This window comes from Fusarium venenatum (genome assembly GCF_020744135.1).
Source record: "Fusarium venenatum strain MPI-CAGE-CH-0201 chromosome Unknown EDB82scaffold_1, whole genome shotgun sequence".
Lineage (NCBI taxonomy): Eukaryota > Fungi > Ascomycota > Sordariomycetes > Hypocreales > Nectriaceae > Fusarium > Fusarium venenatum.
This window is the reverse complement of record NW_027072129.1, coordinates 1,292,599-1,310,833: the sequence shown is the minus strand read 5'-3', so window position 1 is coordinate 1,310,833 and position 18,235 is coordinate 1,292,599. Positions and strand designations below refer to the sequence as shown.

General features: G+C 47.3%; 5 protein-coding genes and 3 non-coding genes across 8 annotated transcripts; 3 read left to right on the top strand and 5 right to left on the bottom strand.

Annotated features, from left to right (window-relative positions):
* Window positions 1-950: 950 nt before the first annotated feature.
* Window positions 951-2,554, bottom strand: EDB82DRAFT_469997 (transmembrane amino acid transporter protein-domain-containing protein; the record flags this gene model as incomplete). The annotated part of the gene is made up of 2 exons (XM_025732071.1): window positions 951-1,222; window positions 1,279-2,554. 2 exons carry the CDS (start codon window positions 2,552-2,554, stop codon window positions 951-953), a joined length of 1,548 nt encoding a protein of 515 aa, XP_025591033.1.
* A 4,705-nt stretch (window positions 2,555-7,259) lies between these two features.
* On the top strand, window positions 7,260-9,236 carry EDB82DRAFT_7466 (ICE2-domain-containing protein). Its single transcript, XM_025732073.2, has 2 exons — window positions 7,260-7,963; window positions 8,016-9,236. Exons 1-2 carry the CDS (start codon window positions 7,442-7,444, stop codon window positions 8,790-8,792), a joined length of 1,299 nt encoding a protein of 432 aa, XP_025591035.1. The 5' UTR covers window positions 7,260-7,441; the 3' UTR covers window positions 8,793-9,236.
* Window positions 9,237-9,653: 417 nt separating this feature from the next.
* EDB82DRAFT_531617 (Alpha/Beta hydrolase protein) lies at window positions 9,654-10,777 on the top strand (the record flags this gene model as incomplete). Its single annotated transcript, XM_025732074.2, has 2 exons — window positions 9,654-10,245; window positions 10,299-10,777. The coding sequence occupies exons 1-2, from the start codon at window positions 9,708-9,710 to the stop codon at window positions 10,775-10,777; spliced, it is 1,017 nt and encodes a 338-aa protein (XP_025591036.1). The 5' UTR covers window positions 9,654-9,707.
* Window positions 10,761-14,197, bottom strand: EDB82DRAFT_455193 (uncharacterized protein; the record flags this gene model as incomplete). The annotated part of the gene is made up of 3 exons (XM_065607848.1): window positions 10,761-11,361; window positions 11,472-11,689; window positions 12,146-14,197. The coding sequence occupies 3 exons, from the start codon at window positions 14,195-14,197 to the stop codon at window positions 10,872-10,874; spliced, it is 2,760 nt and encodes a 919-aa protein (XP_065465321.1). The 3' UTR covers window positions 10,761-10,871.
* Window positions 14,198-14,927: 730 nt separating this feature from the next.
* Window positions 14,928-16,548, top strand: EDB82DRAFT_519221 (uncharacterized protein; the record flags this gene model as incomplete). The annotated part of the gene is made up of 3 exons (XM_025732078.1): window positions 14,928-14,938; window positions 15,198-15,588; window positions 15,658-16,548. 3 exons carry the CDS (start codon window positions 14,928-14,930, stop codon window positions 16,546-16,548), a joined length of 1,293 nt encoding a protein of 430 aa, XP_025591039.1.
* Window positions 16,549-17,068: 520 nt separating this feature from the next.
* On the bottom strand, window positions 17,069-17,182 carry EDB82DRAFT_t6. Its single transcript has one exon. It is a non-coding gene; the product is annotated as a tRNA-Leu (tRNA).
* Window positions 17,183-17,267: 85 nt separating this feature from the next.
* EDB82DRAFT_t5 lies at window positions 17,268-17,381 on the bottom strand. The gene has a single exon. It is a non-coding gene; the product is annotated as a tRNA-Leu (tRNA).
* A 90-nt stretch (window positions 17,382-17,471) lies between these two features.
* EDB82DRAFT_t4 lies at window positions 17,472-17,585 on the bottom strand. Its single transcript has one exon. It is a non-coding gene; the product is annotated as a tRNA-Leu (tRNA).
* Window positions 17,586-18,235: the final 650 nt, after the last annotated feature.

Genomic DNA, 18,235 nt, shown 5'->3' with positions numbered 1-18,235 from the left:
TTTATTCATATCTATAGTACTACTTATTTTACGTAGGTATTTGTACGAATTGAATATTGATTGATTCACTGATTGATATACAAAAATAAATACGTGTCTAGTAGTAACAAAAGGCGGGAGGGGAAGTGGTTCGAGTGGTGCCATTGTTCCGCTGATAAACATAAACACCATACGATTATTCGGTATTTGTTAGAAGCTCAGACTTCCTTTATGTTAAGTGAGATTTATAATTCCGGTAATCTGGTAGGACCATATTCTTCGATTGAGTGGGTTAATGAACAGGCTGGAATGTAAAGGTGCGAATACGAATACTGAAATGTTAATCTTTTTATTGTAACTTTGATAATGTTTTATCTATCCTTCATACCCAGCTAGCAACAGACGTTTATATATTCCAGCTAGATGCATCGTGTGTAGCAAATAGCGATGGTGACAATTGGATACCTCTTACAACTTCACGTAACAGTACTTGTCTACCGACCTAGTAGTACATCGGACAATACAAAGTGGTCTGCCAGCATTTATTTTTCGCTCATAGCAATAAGATGGCTTCCATTTGACATGCATCGCCTGTTTGATTCGATGAATGACCTTTAACATCAGCGCGAGGAAATGGTAAGTTCCAGATGACGCCAAGTTTCTGGGCATTCTTGGCAAGAGGCCTGGTTGGTGGCTAAGATTAAATTCAAGACCAAGAGCCTCAAACTCAAGCTCAACAACCACCCTCACCAACTTCACGTCACTTTTCGTCACGATAGAACACGGCAAGGAATCAATTCATTAAGCATTAACTGAACCAAAATACAGTCCGTCTCGATATCGTTATCAGGAATCGTTGCCAACTGCACATCGTGATCGCAAGGGGTATATACTCTTCATGTCTTCCTCTACCGCTCGTCCGCTTTTCGACGGAGGGACATCTTGTTCTTCAAATTCATCACATCTCCTCATCAAAGACCGTTTGATGCACACGAAAAGACGCCAGAAACTGTACCAGCAGCGTACTGATCAATAATACCTTGCACACTGGCGTACGTGCCAACTGTAAGGAACACAATGCCAACCGCAATCAAAATTAGGTTCAGGATGTTGCCGGCAAGATCGGTCACCTTACTATGATGTCGGCCAGCCTCTTTATCAGCAGTGCGCATTCGGAAGTAGGCAACGCCCCAGAAGATGAAGCCGAACCAACTATCGAACAGAGACGACATGACGGAAAGAACTTGACAGGAATGTTAGCGGCTGCCGAAACAAGTTTTTATCTCAAAGAACACTTACGAGAGTTGAAGAATGGGATGATCATGGCAATGATGAAAGCAAAAACCCAAGTCACGAGAAGGATTCCGCTCCAAGATCCCCAACCAATAATAGTGTGGCTGTTCAAATGCTTGGAGTTACGGAAAAGTCGGAAAAAGACGAAGCGAGCCGAAACTGAAGCGTACAGACACCCAAGGAAGATGATGGTCGGAATCATGAACGAGAACGCAACCTTCTTGTACAGATCTTCAAGTGATCCAAAGGCTGGTGCTGTCACATATTGATTGCCTGTGTAGTTGTACACAATGGCTCCAACAAGACTGAAGACAATGATTTCCGCGATTGTGCACGCCCAAAGAGCCTTGGGAAAGTCCCGAGGGTCTCGCATTTCGGCGATAAAACTTGGCAGGGTGATCTGGCCGATGAAGGTGTAGCTGATGTTGAGGAAGGCGGACATTCCGTTGACAAACGTTGTTCCTTTAACCGGGATGGCGGTGACAATGGGCTGGCCCAGCTTTGCGGGATCATATCCAAATGGGTGGTCCTGAATACCGGCGAAGATGGCAGCAAGCAAGACGGAAATGAAGGTGAAAAAGGCCGAGGCTGTGCCAAGCTTGGCCATCATGTCGAAAGTCCTGGGTAGTGAGCAGACCCAGCTGATGATGGCAACAACAGCCGAGAACATGACTGTCCGACAGTGGCCAATGTCATCCGACTCAGTCATGGTGTTGAGATATTTGGCTCCAATCAGCACATGAAGACCCTGAATAAAGGTGTTGTTCAGAATGAAGCACACAGCAGTTGCCCACCACGCCCACTTCTTGTCCCAAAACAGCATCTGGCCAATGTCGCAAACATCGCGCATTTCTGGGTGACGCAAGCAAAACTCCCAAAGGACAAGACTGGTGTAAAGAACGATGAGAGCAATGACGATAGTGAGGATAATACCAGGCACCAAACCGAGCACACTGTACGACCATGGGAAACTCATGATAGCAAGACAAATATACTCGCTGAAGAGCAACCCGGCAGTTTTTTGCCATGAGCAAGTGCGGTACTGAATCTGCTCTCCTTGTTCAGCTTGCAATTGTTTGTTGAGAATAGCAGAGCTGGAGTCTTCCGAATCGGAAATATCACGCCTGACGAATTCGGGGAGTTGAGCGATACGAGGGCCGACTGTGACGCCTGCTCCACCAAATAGAGATGCCCATCGCGACGAGGGTGTCTGAACTTGAGATTGGCGACGCTCGGGGTCTGGACTTTGACTCCCGCTTCCGAGGGATCTTTTTTCGGTCATCTTTGATCTATCAAGACACAATGCAAGTGCTTGTTTGGATGATCAATTAGTGTGTTTGTGAGGTTGGCGTACTTCCAAGTTAGCGATGACGAAATCGGAAGATCAAAAGAAGAATAAGGGCCAGGCACAAAACACAAACGGACAAGTGCTGGATGGAAAAGCTGCAGAAAAGGATGGGAATCAAGCTGCATTTTAAAGGGTCTGGGGAATCTCTAATCTCAGACATGATCCCTACTTCATTCTACAACAGGTTACGATACCAACGATCACTTCCAAGTTACAGTACCATTCATTGGTCACACGAATTCTACCAGAGCCTGTTCCCTACCTGGACAAAGAGATTTACTGCTAGACTGGAAACGGGACTTTTCTGGTCATCAATCTCTGCAATTGCCCCTTCGGAAATCCTTCACCTCACTCCTCCTTGGTCCTCTTTTCTCAGCAAAGCTTGCGCTAGGATGATATTGACTCTCAAAAGTACAACATAACACACCACTCATGGAGGATCAAATGTTCCACACACCACGGAGTGCAGCCAAATGGCTACTAACGTTAGATACGGCCGTCGTATATCCACACGGAACGGCGAACGATGCCCCCACTCAACTCACGCCATGTGCCGAACTTCCGGACTAGGCCTGTCATTAACCCCGACGACCCAGAACTGAAGCTGCACGTCAGCCAGTAAAGCCCAGTTTCTGCGGTATCATCGTTTAAAACACAAAACTCACTGGGGTCTCCGTCTGGCTGATCTTGATTTAAAACGTCTGCCTAGAGGAGGCTTTACTTCGAGTGTTACCCCAGATTGCCATGAGATTCGCAAGAGAACAGAAGCAATGCTTCCAGTACAAGTCCACTAAGACTTTGTTCCGTTGTTTCCTGCGCCCCGGTTTTGAACATGGAGTTTTCAACATTGCCCTTGGAAATCCAGTTCCAAGGTTCTAAACTGAGTCGGGCCATAGCTTCTCAGGCGTGGGTCTTGAAGCTCTGATCGCAAGTTAACGTAGTTGTTACGTACAGAGCTTCCGAGAGGCGAAACCAATCTCAGTGTAGCTCGATCTACAATGTTTGTTGGTCCAACAGTTTAAGATCATGAGCTGCAACTAACGAGTCGCACGCAATATCAGCTATTGAACGAGGCGTTCACCAGGTGGGTGATTATGCAACTGCTATCACTTATGATGACATTGCAGGATTAAAGACATCTGATTTGGATCCAACAGTAAGTAACCAAGGAACTGATCAGCGCCCATGCAGCTCCGATGCTACGTCGGCTTCACTCTATCTGAGAGCTGTTTCTGCATCAACCTTATTCTGGTATTGGGCCATGGATCCCGAATTGCTCTTGCTGCAATGGCCATTGCCGAATCTTTGTCCCACTTGCACACGGGGAGTTCAAATGATGTGATTTCTCAATGGAATAGTGTGATGTTCTAGTCTGAGCCTCTTCGGAAGCTAAACAAATGCTGCTGTGACTTTGCCTTTCGCCCCGGCGGTCTGGAATGCTTACTCCAACAACGGCAACAAGAGCGGTGCTATTCCTGGCTCTGCAATTTATCCAAACCCTGCTGTTGCACCATCGCATCCTTGAAAAACGACATTCAAGCTGCGATTGAACTTCCGGCTCGTCGGTGTCTTTGTGGATTGTCGGGGTCATTCTCTCACGTAATTGTAATGCTCAACGTCTAGTCGTTTCGCTTTCCTCAGTGACGGGGAGCTCGGGGAGTGTTTGTCTTGCAAGTCCGTGTGCGCATGTGGGCCATTTAAGCTTATTCCTCAGAGGCAATGTCGTGAGCGTCTATGTCGTCTAATACCCACATTCAATTGAGGTTGTCGCCAAGCTAGTGCCCAGACCTTGGCGATCTCTGGGCGATTACTGTCGCGACCAATAGTGTGACACTTTTTTCGACTTCACTTGGTCGCGCAAAATGTCATGTCACAGAACGAGGTTTCTCAAAAGTAATATTTCCAATTGCTAGATATCTTCAGTTGCGCAAGCTACCTAGAGTACTATATTCTTCAATTCCAATCCAAACATCATTCAATTACATCATTTCACATATTACTCAATTACATCGGATACATCTTAGACAATTCACTTTCGCAACCTTCCTAAGTCCTCAATTGAAATGAAAGTTCCGAGACATAATACATTTTCACATCACCAAGTCAAACTGCAAATAAATATCATATATCAAACTGACAAAAGAGTTCGGAGCCCGGGATGGCTCCTATATCTCTTGGCGTTGTGGCGTCGGGTTCGGGGTCTACAGCTTGACCTGACCCGAAGGCGCCCTTGTAGGTGCCCCTGTTTGTTGTGTTCTGTTATTATTTATCCGTTATCATTTATTATCTCTATTGGCGTTGTGGCGTCGGATTGGGGGGCTGCAGTTTGACCTGACCCTCGGGCGCCTGCTGCAAACCTCGCCCCTCGGTATTTTGTCGTAGTTGTCGGGAATCGAATCGTTGATCTTCGTACTTGTTGTTGTCCGAACCCTTTATCCACCAGGCGAGAGCAGCTTGACCTGACCAGTTCCGCTGGCGCCCCTGCTCCCCCTTGGAAACATTGTCGATTAGGACAGCCTATACAGCGTTGGCAGGTCATAGCCCTCCTGCTGAGTAATGAGGTGCTGGTGGTGAGGCTGTTCGTGGTGGTTGAGACTGGCGGCAATGTACGTAGTGATGAGGGCTCGCTGCGCTGTGGGGTAGAGGCCGTTGGGCAGCCGACAGCAGCATCGTGAACTGCGCCAGCGTGAAGCTTTCGATTATCCGCAAAACGCAGCACCGTGATGATTCCAAGGTGTTTTGGAGTCATCGTGATGTGCCCCTGCTTCTGCAAAATTTTCCACAACGAGTTGAAGCCCAACACCACACAACACAACATCATCACCAATGTGCCTCAACACAACACGCGACAACATGACAGTGATACAATACCACAGCATGTAGATGTATACAATTGAATTCAATTGATAATAAATGGAAGGGATATTTACATGCACTTGCATTACATGTGAATATCTTCAGGCTGCACTAGCAAATAGATGTCTCAATACGACGCGATTCCCCGATGCATTGTCTTCTTAACAAACATACAGCAAAGCTTCGCGCCCTGAATTGATATCTTTCGCATGGCAGCTCCTTCCTCCCAGTATAGAAGCACTTGCTATTCTATACAGCGCGTTCGTGGATTTGGATGGCAGCGTGGCGTGTCGGGTCGTGTCATGTCGTGTCGTATCGTATCGTATCGTAGGTATCGAGGCGATTGGACCAATATTGGACGTTTGCGTTTTTTTTTTTTTTTCGTGTCGGAATGGAATGGAAAGGAGCAAGGCAGGGTATATCGATGTTTTGTGCAGCGTGTTTAAAGTTTAGGCATGGAAGGCAGGCAAAGCAAGGCAAGGCAGTGAAAAGTTAGATGGGCAAATGTCAGGATGTTGGGCATGGAAAGACACGAGTATCATAGCACTAGCACAAATACAAAGCATCAGTTCAGGAGTGAATAAAGCGTCAGGCGGAAGTTGGGTTCGTGGAAACAAAGATGGGGAAAAGTGGTGCAAAAAGGCGTGAAGTGGTTGTGATGATGTAGGAGTCAGAATATGGAGGCTACGATACGACATGGAAAACAAATTCTTGGCCAAAGTGGGGAGTACGTAGGGCTGTGGTGTTTTTCCGGTGCCGAACACGAAGGTGGACACAAAGTCGGACACAAGCATATTCATGTAAGCGCAATACGAGAATCATTTTCAAGGGACTCATGACAGGATCAAACTATGCCAAATGTGTTTGATCATGAACCTTATCAGTCGGCAAGTCAAGAATTATCGGATATCCGCGTGGGTATCATTTGACCTTATTCTGACCCGAGTGGAAACTCATGCATCGCGGTGTTGCTGACAAGCAGACTCATAGAAAGGTTTCTTTATCTACGTAACACATGTGCCACAACAAGTTCATTATTGATGCTGTCATCGTCCTGATCCCTCCTTGCTGCATGTAGGTACTGATCTGCTTTCTTGTTTGTGAGATGTGCTGCAGGCCTATCATGTCGATGTGACGCTATCGATCAACCAAGCCAGATCATCAACACAGCCTCTACTTGGTCAATCAGTCAAAAATAGAACAAATAAACCTGTCTTTCTATCAATCTGAAACTTGGTTTTCCGTGCAGTAGCATTCTTTAGTTTTGTTTTGGTTATTTTAAATCAGAGATAATACTCACTGTTCGAATGACACGTGCCAATCGTCACCCACCTACCAAAAAAGCTTCCCCTCCGTCAACTTGTTTTAGCGGCCGAGTGACGCTGAAGCCTGGCCTGAGCTTCTGGGTGATGTGATCTTCTCTGTGATGCCTGCGCTATTGCTGCACTGTCTTTGCCACGTGAAGATAGCGGACGATAAGCAAAAACTGGTCGCTACCTCCAACTGCCACATTGCATCGCCTTGGGTTCAAGTCACACTCAAACAATTAGCAACAGCCGAGAACTGCTGTGAAAGCTACGCTACGTACCGTGAATTTTAGACTGATCAACCACCAACTTTGGAAACTGACCGTCTGTTCTGATCTGTTCGGTCTTGTCAACCTCTACTCACAACTTACCTGCTCGAGCTCTGTATCTTTCGTCCCTGTCCCGCCTGGACCCTCTCGCTAGTAGCCGGCCTTAAATTATATCGCACGCACTTTCACAAGCCGATCGAAACGAGCCTTATCGATGGGCAAAATCTACCCTTGAGCAACTCCACACACCAGGCGACATCTTTAAACTGCCACGATATCCTCCGCCATCGCCTGACCGCACTTGGATGCCCACTTGCTGCTGAACGCAACGAAATCGATCCCGATACCCTCCCCTCGGCGCCGCCTACGCCTGCCATCTCTTCGCTCCGATGTGGTGGCTATTCAAGGCGCTCTTCAGCTCCATCTTCCTGCTCAGCATCGTCCTCTCGATCCCCGTCGCCTTCGATGTCGGCGGTCGCGACAGCGGGCTGGCTTACAGTCTAGCCCTGTTCCTCTTCTACTTCATATACTCCAGCCTTGAGCTTCTGACACCCGAAAAGTCACGCTCAAGGTATTTCCTAACTGGGTTCCTACGGCTGTCGCAATGGATCATCATCCCTACCCTCCTCATCTGGGCGTTGGGTCAGTTTGCTGTCGACGCTGGCAACACAAACTGGGTGGAGCGAACAATCGGTGGTTTGTTCAACTCCAAGAGCACAAGCTGGAGGGAATGGATGTTTGGCAAGGACGGTTTGATCGAGACGGTCACCCTGGGTACATGGGATAATGTGTTACGATATTCGGGACCCGTGTTCCAACTCTTGGAGGGCTTCTGTACCTTGTTGGTTATCCAGGCTGCAGGACAACTCACCAGGTGGCTTGTCAACCGTGGAAGAAGCGACACTTGGTTGGTGAGTTTTTATTCGGGAGAAATGAATATATCACATATTAACACCATTGCAGATTGTCCTTCTGGTCCTCTCCAGCTCTACTATGGCCAGTGCCGTCTACTTCCTCTGGAGGGTCGCACAATTCCCTCAAATTGGCAACCTCGATGCCACCCTCATTGGCATCGCAATGACCACTGCTGTGTTTCTGTGCGCCTTTGGTATCGGCAGTGGTCGCGGCAACCCTATTGAATCATCGCTCCTCTTTGCCTACATCGTCCTCTGCATTTACCAAATCTTTACCGATTACCTACCGTCAGAGAACGCCGACCAAACACACGGCCAGGACAACTCGGAATCCGATATTCCTCCTCTACCACCTGTCATTATGGCATCATACTCAACTTTCCTCCATATGCTAGGTTCATTGCCCTCCGCCGTCCACTCATCTTTGGCCCTGCTATATGCGGCCTTCCAGACCATCACACCCTCGGTCATCATATCCCTGACATACCGTTCATTGGTATTCTACTGCGCTACACGCATCATCCCTTCAATTCGCGAATCAGGCGCCCGAGCTATGATGCAAGAGCCTGATTGGGATGATTCCGAGACTGCCAGCAAATTCCTTGGATTCCTCAGCTGGTTCTCGCCCTCACTTTTAATAGCGGTTTACACGAGTCTACTCCTGCAACATTTTTCCACCAGCGACGGCCCCGACGGCTGGACATTAAGAGGAGGCGATGTCGAGGGCAGCAACTGGCAATGGGCTAACATCGGACTGACCATGGTGTTGTACGGTGTCGAGCTCTACCTCGGCTCTGATGAACACGACCACTGGAAGGTCGACTAAGAGATAGAATAAGACTACCCAAACGTGTCGAGATATACTCGGCAGTACTACAGACAAACACTCTCGAACCGCATTCGGTTATAAAAGACACTGGAAGACCAAAAAATCCTTCTTCCTTCTTTTTTCTTTTCTCCTTCCCCTTTTTCGAATCAAGGCACATTTTCGTGGGTAGCATAAAGAAACTGGGCTGGGTTAGGTTGGGACAAAGGCAGTGGGCAAACGGGACAAGGCACGATACCGCACAATGGCGTTGAGGAAAGGCTGGGCAGTTCTTCTTTGGTTCTTTTGTTTTATATTTTTCTCTGCTTTTCCAGCAGCATGGCGATGGATGTTCATGATGTTGGCCTATTTACCCTTTTTTCTTATATTTTAGTTTACGTAAAGCAACCGCAGCATTGCGTGAATTGATAATTCTTTTGAACTGTTATGTTTGTTACAACCCAAATATTGTTTGTGTGCCAGGAGTGCCTTGATATTTCGTACCAGAGAATCGACCTACGATTGAAAAAGAGTCAAGTTTTTATTTGAAAAATTATTGAGCCTGCAGTAACAATGGCTTTATGGTAATTGTTGAATTGGTGACTTGTACTTGTTGGTTTACCATTAACATTCGGACCACAACCAGCATCTACAACATCATCCTTTCCTCTCACAACAACCCAACACACACACACTCACTCACGTAAAGGCTATATACTATAGTTTTAAATATTAATTAGTAAAGACTCGGTTTTATTTTTGATATCTCGCATTAGAACTGTGTCATGATGCAATAAGTATTGTGACCGACACCGGCTCCGCTACCCTAGACCCACATGCTGATCTGCAACACCATCCAACTGTGATATCACCCTCGGTTTGATACTATCTACAACAATCAACATCCATTATTTTACATACAATAAAAATATTATTATGGCAGACACATACGCTACCAAGGGTCTACCAGACCCGCCATCCATTTCAGTCAAGACAATCCCCATGGCAGGTTTGCTCGTCGACGTCTACGGTCTCGATGAATTGCCTCCCAACGTCCCAGTCTCATGTCTTTGGCTCTTACACCCTCGAACCAGAACACGAGCAAGAATGCAAGACATTGCAAAGCGCACCATCTTTGCATGGACATCCCAAGCTGGATCAAATCCCAAGCGAGGTTTCGTCGCTCTGTCCTTTGACATGCCCAACCATGGAACTAGACTTGTCAGCGAGGCAGCGAACCACGCCTGGGATAAAGGCAACTCTACGCATGCTATTGACATGTTTGGTATGGTAAAAGGTGGTGTGGCTGATATGAGTGGTCTCATGGATCTTGTCTCTGGGTATCTTGGTCGCGAAATTGACGCACATGTTTGTTTGGGCTGGAGTTTAGGTGGACATAGTGCCTGGCAGGCCTTCTTTGGAGAAAAGAGGATTGATGCAGCTGTGGTAATCATCGGATGCCCTGATTTTGCAAGTAAGTCGAAGTTGAAAAGTACGAGAAAGGGATTGAAGCTGATGAGATAACAGACCTCATGAGCGATCGTGCTGCGCAAGCGAATCTTGACTGCGGTGCCGATTTCATCGGAAGCAAGTATTTCCCAAAGGACCTTGTCGGGACCTGTAGCTCTCATGATCCCAAAACGTTACTTTTCGGTACTTCGCCCATCCCCTCTGGAGCTTTGCCAACTACCGAGCAGACTCGTCTGAGAACTATCCTTGACGAGCGCATCAGAGGCAAGAAATTGCTTCTCTGCTCAGGAGGCAATGATGCTCTAGTTCCGTATGCAAATGCCAAGCCGTTTGTCACAATGCTGAAAGAGGCTGTGAGCGAGAAGGGCTGGTATCGTGATGGGGGCGTGGAGTTGGATGATAGAGTGTATGAGGGTGTTGGACATAAGTTTAGTGCTGATATGGTGGAAGATGCTGTGCGATTCTTGGTAAATGCTGTTGAAAAGGGACCGCGAGGGAAAAGTCAGGTAAGAGAGGGAGAAAAAAGTGTACTATAGAGCTACAGCCTAAATATCTAGATTATTTATTTGCTACTATTGATTTGCCTTTGCAACAAAAGCTTCAAACCCATTCTCCATCTACGACGCAAATTCACTGATCAAAATCTTGGGGAAAATGACCCTGCCATACGCCCCAAGGATTTCTTTTGGCTCTCTTCTCAGCAAGAACCTCCCCAGTACCATGCGGATCATCCTTCCATTCTCCCAAAGCCAGACCAACGCCTTTCATAGCGTCTTCCTTGTCCTGATCCTTTGACGCAGCTACCATCCCAGGTGGATCTATGCCGATGAAGTTAACTCGATCAAGGTTGAGCTCTATAGCCGAGCAGTGGCCGTCGATAAGCCGCTCTTTCTTAAAGCCGTGACTGACGACGGTGATGTGAGTTGGCCATGTCTTGAAACGAGAATAGATTAGTGACCGAGAAAAGAGGATGTTGTGGTATGAGTCGAGAGCACGCTCTTCCAACAATACAGCATCTCGAGCTTTTTCGTCTGGCAATAGTCCCCAGTAATCGTTTGCGGCAGCAATATTCTTATACCCAGCCGCCTCTGAAACCTGCGATTCTTTGCGTGTTGCAGCTCTAACAACACAGTCAGTAGGCCCAAAAGATGCCGTGGCTTGAACACATACCCTGAGAATACCAGCCATGATTTGGAAAAGCTTGTTGACCGTGTGTCAAATTGACAAGACCTCGAAAACCCTATTTTATCATCATCTGGTTGTTTGTCGGATGCAACGTTGCCATGATCTTCGGCAAGGGCTGCTACTCCAGCTTTAATATGCTCGACAAAAGTTGGAGTTTCGCCGCGTTGAAAGTCGGCGATAAGCCATTCATTTTCGTCATAGCCATGGGCTGGACCGCCGAGCCAAATACCATGGCAGCAGACGATGATAAGATGAGTGAAATTCTTGGATGTCATGGTGGTGATATAAGTGATTGGATGAACGCCGGGTTGTGTGGTGGATGATGATGATGAGGCATAATATGATAGGATATTATGAGAAGCTTCAGATGTCAATTACGACCCAAAGTGAGGGTCTGATCATGTGATGTCTGAAGCAAGCCAAAGACTTGTGTGCAGATTGACGATGGCTGATTCCCAACATCATAGACAGATTCGCGCAGCTGTAGTGCTCATGTAAAATTGAAGCTTCATGGTTGATCAAGATGGGCAGTGCCCTCAATTCTCGTATCGTACAGACTCGTCCTATACATCCTTGCATCCCCCAATCCCTGACCAATTCATCATTCGCTTTGTATAGTACAGTCAAGCTTTTAATATTCCAAAAACATCCCAACCATCTCATGAGTCGTTCGGTCCCATGCCTCTTCTTCCGGCTTCGATCTTTGTTTTAAGGATGACATCGGGGTCCTTCGCATCCCTCTCGGCTCTCTCAGCCTTCATGATTGCAGCTTCTTTCATCGACCATTCTCGCGCTTTCTCGGCAGCGGCAAGCTCTTCACCGAAGCTCTGAGATCGGTCTTTCCACGCCATAACAGGTTTCTTATTCTTCCTCTCAGGCTTGTCGGTCTTTTTGGCGGCGGCGAAGGGAGACTTGGTGGGCGCTTTGGGTTTCTTGGGATACCCAAAGATCTCGCGATGGGTCATGTACTTCATGTGCGGTACGGCTTTGTATCCCCTCAGTTTGAACATAGCGTCGTCGTACTGTTCTCTGTGCATCTCGGCCTGTTTCTCCAAGTCTTCGATGCGGGCCAGGAGACTATCGGCGGGACTTTTGAGTCCCTCTCCTGTCTCCTCTGCCACCTGCATATCTTTTTTGAGAGCATTGATGGTCTGGAGATAACCTCGTCTCTGGTGCTTATGAAATGCTGCCTTGCTTTGAATTCGCCGCGTTGGCTTTCTCCACACCAATCTCAGGGCTATTGTTCGTAATCTTGGCTTGCGTGATTGTGTGCGACGGAAAACCGAGCTTTTACGAGGCGATAGCTCAAAATGCCGCCTGGCTTCCTTGAACTCACGTTTTTCAGGCGGTGTGAGTTTATTCTTCCTAGCAAGCTGGCTCAATCGATATAGCTGGGAACGCCCGGGTCTTCTCATGCCTGGCTCCCTTGATCGGTGAACGTCCTTGAGCTCAAATAGTTGGCGAATCAGATAAAGACTCCCTGTCACAACCACCGGCCCACCCTTGGATTTGGCACATGCCCAGGGCAGAGCAGCTGAAATATCGGGATGTCCATCGTAGATTTGGTCGTCGGGGTTTTCGACAATACCCCTAGCATGCTCAGTACCGTAGTGGGCGGGAGCCGGCTGAGGATCATTGGGGCCTTGAGTAAATTCGACCATGGCAAAATTATCGTGAGGCTCAACGAGCTTGTCAATGATTTCCAATATAGGCTTATCTTTGCTGGCCGACATGCCCATGACCCAAGTCACTGGCACAGTTGGATCCTGTTTACGTAAACGGTGGAAGACATGTTTGAACAACGCCTCAATGCCCAGCATGTTGTGAGCACCATCAACCACGATATCTCGAGGCGTCTCGATACTAGGCGAATCTACGCGAACTGTTTCCAACCGACCCGGCAAGAAAGGATGTGAACTCAAGAGCATGTTGAGGTCGATTGGGTGTCGTGGGAACAGTTGACGGAAGGCCATGGCCGCGCACAGCAAGTTCTGCACTTGGTAACTCTCAAGCTTCCATCTTTCGTTGTTGAGGGTCAAGAGTAGAGGTTCAGCTTTCCATGTAAGAATAATGTTTGTACCGATTTCCCGGGCATGTTGTCGGAGTACATGTATGACAGCAGGAGAGTTAGTGTGGTCAACAATACAGGGAACATTTTTTCGCATAATGCCGGCTTTGACTTTGGCAATGTTTTCGATGGTGTTGCCGAGGTACTCTTGGTGATCAAGACCAATCTTGGAAATAACAGTGACTGACTTTTGCTTCATGGCATTGGTCGCATCGGTGGCGCCGCCCATACCAACCTCGACAATACCATAGGGAACGTGCATCTTGTTGAAAACCCGGAATGCTGTTGCCGTCTCGGCTTCGAATGGCGATAGACCTTTGGGATCGTCCAGGTGCTGATATGTCCAGCCAGTGGCAATTCGGTGCCACTTCTCTTCAACATGCTTCATTTCCATCTCGTACATGCGTTTATTCACATAAAGGCCGTTTATGATGACTCCATTATGTCTCTCTGGAATAGCGGGCGACGTGAAGCTCCCATAACCGAAACCGGCCATTCTGAACAGGCCGCCGAGGAAGGTGCATATTGAGCCTTTGCCATTCGTTCCAGCGACATGGATGCCTTTCCACTCTTGATTTTTTGGGATAACACGTTTGATACGGTCGAGACCTAAGCGGATGTCTCTGTAACCAGCTGTTCTCTTTCCTTTCAAGACACGGTTGATGCGGCTAAGAGCGAACTTGATTTCCTGAGAGGAAGACATATTGAACGTTCAAGTGAGACGGCATCTCACCGGAGCCCGGCGATAGGGTTTACTAATGCCGTATGAGGCTCCTGAGATGCTGTTGAGAACAGTTCCAAAGCGGATTGATGAATTGGTGATGTTTGAAAGTTGAGAATTATCATCGACGTCAAGACATGAATGAGTCTTGTATGGCCATTAATTTTCACTGGGGGCGATTGATGTTGAAAGTAGTGGGGTTATTGCTCATCGAGCTCAAGCCACAGATTCCGAATACCGATATAGTGGTGTCATGTGGCGTCATGCGGCGTCGCAAGTGGCTGTGCGTGCGTTGGTCTCTATTCGCGTTGATTGGTTCTCGACACGTGAATTCAAACGCGCACGCGAAGTAGGCACACCTTAGAGCCGCAATAGCTGGTGCTCTTTTAATTGGTTGATTTATTTTTATTACTCTCTCTACCTCCCTTGACCCCCCGCAACCGCAACCGTAAACCCCTTCGCCCACTCCGTTCTTTCATCCTCTCCACTGGTTAATTACCCGCTTTCACACTTCACGCTTCTTTCTGGCTTTATCAACTTTACTACCTATCTAGGCAACAACATCATCATTATTGTCATATCGCATCGCCTATTCTAATTCATGATAATAATTTGGGACCATTCAGCATTGTCGCCGCCCTAAAATATTTCTTGGGACTTTTATTTGGAATTTTTTCGTCGATCTCGTCATTCGTTTTGCATTTCCTCAACCATGGGACTCCCGTAAGCGCATCCTTGTTTTTTTAAACCCCATCCACAAACTTTATCGTCATTGCGCCGGCGTAGTGATGCCCCGGTCAACGAATATCATCGTTGTCGACATCGCCATCACTTCACTACATCAACGCAACTGCACACTGCTGAACTTGCGAATGAGAATGCGCATAGCCGCTACTTGATATCGCGCGCTCCGTCTTTGCATACTCGTTGCAGTAGTGACAGCCTTGTCCTGTCAAAATGTAAACTTACTAACATTGTGCAGTCTGTTTATCGCTCCAGTCGAGTCAGATCTCATATCCAAAGCTGCCGACAAGAGTGCGACAGCGCCACCTCGCTCCAGCATCCGTCGCACACGCACTACTGGTCGCGTCACTGACCGCGCCGAACGCCGCAGGATCCTGCGCCATTTTGAATCACTACGACAGTCTGGCCTTATACATGGCCCCGGTGATGATCAATCTACATCATGGGAAACTGGTTTCCCCCCTGACAATGACCTGACAACAAGGCCGCTGCGTGATGTGCTGAGAGACATGAATGCATCCGATGAACGCAGAAGGGACCATGTTGAAAACCGTCTGCACTCGTTATTTAGGGATGGCAGTACTTCATCTGTAAACCATGCAGGTGCACCTACTTTGAGGGATGAGATAGTAAGTTTATCCTTTGATGCATTGAGGTACCCATTCCAAATCGAACCTCATATTGACATTTAATTTTAGGCAGTGACATCGTTTCCCAATGACGAAATCCCGGCTCGAAGATATCCCCCGTTCTTGCTACAGCCTTCGATTCATGGTCCTCCGTCCAACGCCGAGGAGTACCGCGCAATGGTTCGCGCAAATCTTGCCAGTCAGAACCAAACCAGACTCCCGCCGCCATCGGCTACTCAACGCAACCGAAACTTTGATGGACTTGGTGACCGCGAAAGGAGCCTCAGCCCTGAGGTGTGGGACACACTTCTGTCTACCCTCACCCCCGACCCTCAACCGCCGAGCGCAGGTTCGTCTTTTGCATCAATCATGGCTTCTCAGAGTGCAGGTGCTACCTCGGGCACCTCGTTCACTGCTCCTGACCCAGCCCAGGATACAGCAATAGATCAAGCTTGCGAGTCTGGCTGCGAGGGGTCTGAGACAGAAGAACCCGATCGTTCGCAAGCCATACTAAACCGAATTCGACGACGCCGAGAAGAGATGCGACGTGGCGTACGACCAGAACTCAACAGCCCTTTCGACAATTGGTTTGGTCGAGACAGCGGTGCAGTTAGCTCTGATTCAAGGCACCAAAGATCTCCGGATGGTCCAGTGGTTGGTCGTTTGAGGCGCGCTAGATCAATCCGAGATCACACAAACCACAATGGCTACAATCGAGCGCGTCAAGCTTGGGTGGGACACTTATCCGTCGGTAATTCAGATGACGAGCAAGGTCCGGAACGAACAAGACGCAATCGAGAGAACCCTGCAACATCTGGAAGCAACACGCATAGCAGAGAAGAAGATTGGATGAGCATGCAACGTATCGTACACAGCATGGCGCGGCGCGAAGACATTCCCGATGAATGGTGGGCTGGGGCTGGCCTCAGCCGAACGCTGCCTGGTGATGGGACGGAATAGACGGATCCAACGAGCCAATATTGATTTGATTTGGAACGGTGGTACAAAGAATGGGGTTCCTGCTTACAAGTCAGGGCGTACGGCGTTACAAAGGAAAAGCGAACCAGGGTTGGAACTGATTGTATTATAATTGTATGGACGTTTATATATTGGCTCAACGTGGAGCAGCAAGAAAATCTGATGAAAGTCATGGTACTGACGCACTTATCTTTGGACCCCGAATTGTATTACTGTGTATACTATTTGTTCAATCGCTTCATAAGCATATGAAGCAGCCTGGCTTTCATGAACATCACATCCAGATCCTGGCAGGTCCCATCTTGATGTGGCTTGAAGGACCTTGCCACCAGAACGGCTACATGCTGCTTTCAGGAGCCCTGGGTGAAAAATACGAGAAGGTATGAAGACGTTTTCGTTAACGGTCTAACGGTCCAAAGATTAAATCGCGTCAGGGAACTCGTCCTCTGTCCACATAAGTTTATGCTATTTAGTGTAATTGAGGAAACAGGCAAAAAGAGAGTGTCAAGATTGGGATTCGAACCCAAGAATCTTTCGATACTGCAAGACCTAGCTGACCAGGTAAGATAAGACGATATCTTGAGTGCAGCGCCTTAGACCACTCGGCCATCTTGACAATTGTTTTATACCATAAGATCTCCTGTTTCGTGACATGTTTCAACCAATACATACTAATCAAAGATAATCTGGCAAAAAGAGAATGTCAAGATTGGGATTCGAACCCAAGAATCTTTCGATACTGCAAGACCTAGCTGACCAGGTAAGATAAGACGATATCTTGAGTGCAGCGCCTTAGACCACTCGGCCATCTTGACATTTGAATTGTTTTATACTGTGAGATCTCCTGTTTCTTGATATGTTTCAACCAATACATACTAATCAAAGATAATCTGGCAAAAAGAGAATGTCAAGATTGGGATTCGAACCCAAGAATCTTTCGATACTGCAAGACCTAGCTGACCAGGTAAGATAAGACAATATCTTGAGTGCAGCGCCTTAGACCACTCGGCCATCTTGACATGTTAATTGGTTGATATAATTGATTTGAATTTTAGCTTATAGTTCTCTTTTCCACCAAAGTTTTATTTAATATACAGGGTAGAGTTTCCATCAAGATAGCTTACTGCCTGGCCTGGATTGCTGCTTGTTAAATATCTATTATATGTTATATGTTTTCCTTAATTCTCAATGCGAATACCTTACAATCAGAGGAACCTCCTAGAAGAAACTCAAGGCCTATATAGTCTGGCCTTTCTTCTGTGGTAGATAGAAAACTAAGGTTACTTCTTCCATCCTACTCTCTATGTATCTTTCACTTATTGCCTGGCAGTCCTATAGTACTGCCGTATTTACCTATAGGAAACTGGTAATATACCTGACATTTTTACACTGGTGATTTTTCATTTCTATTTCGCTCTTTAGAACGAATTAAAGGTTAACTATAATTATTCATCCTATACAATCTGCTCGGGTTTCTAGCATTTCTAGTATATATTCGGAGTTAACATCACGATCCGCGAGAACAACATGGCGTCAAAAAGTAGAGCGGCAAGCTTTCCAATGATACAACATTACTGTGGAGAGGTCCCGTCCGCCGACTTGCTGGCTCTTCTTTTGCGCAACTGATCATATTGAGCGATATATAATTTCGTTCTTCGGATTTCTCACG

What these genes read in the sequence shown, in the direction of transcription:
- EDB82DRAFT_7466 (XM_025732073.2), top strand. Translation starts at nt 7,442, where the DNA reads ATGTGGTGGCTATTCAAGGCGCTCTTCAGCTCCATCTTCCTGCTCAGC. An exon ending in GAAGAAGCGACACTTGGTTG is followed by an intron (nt 7,964 to 8,015) that starts GTGAGTTTTTAT and finishes ACACCATTGCAG; the next exon opens with ATTGTCCTTCTGGTCCTCTC.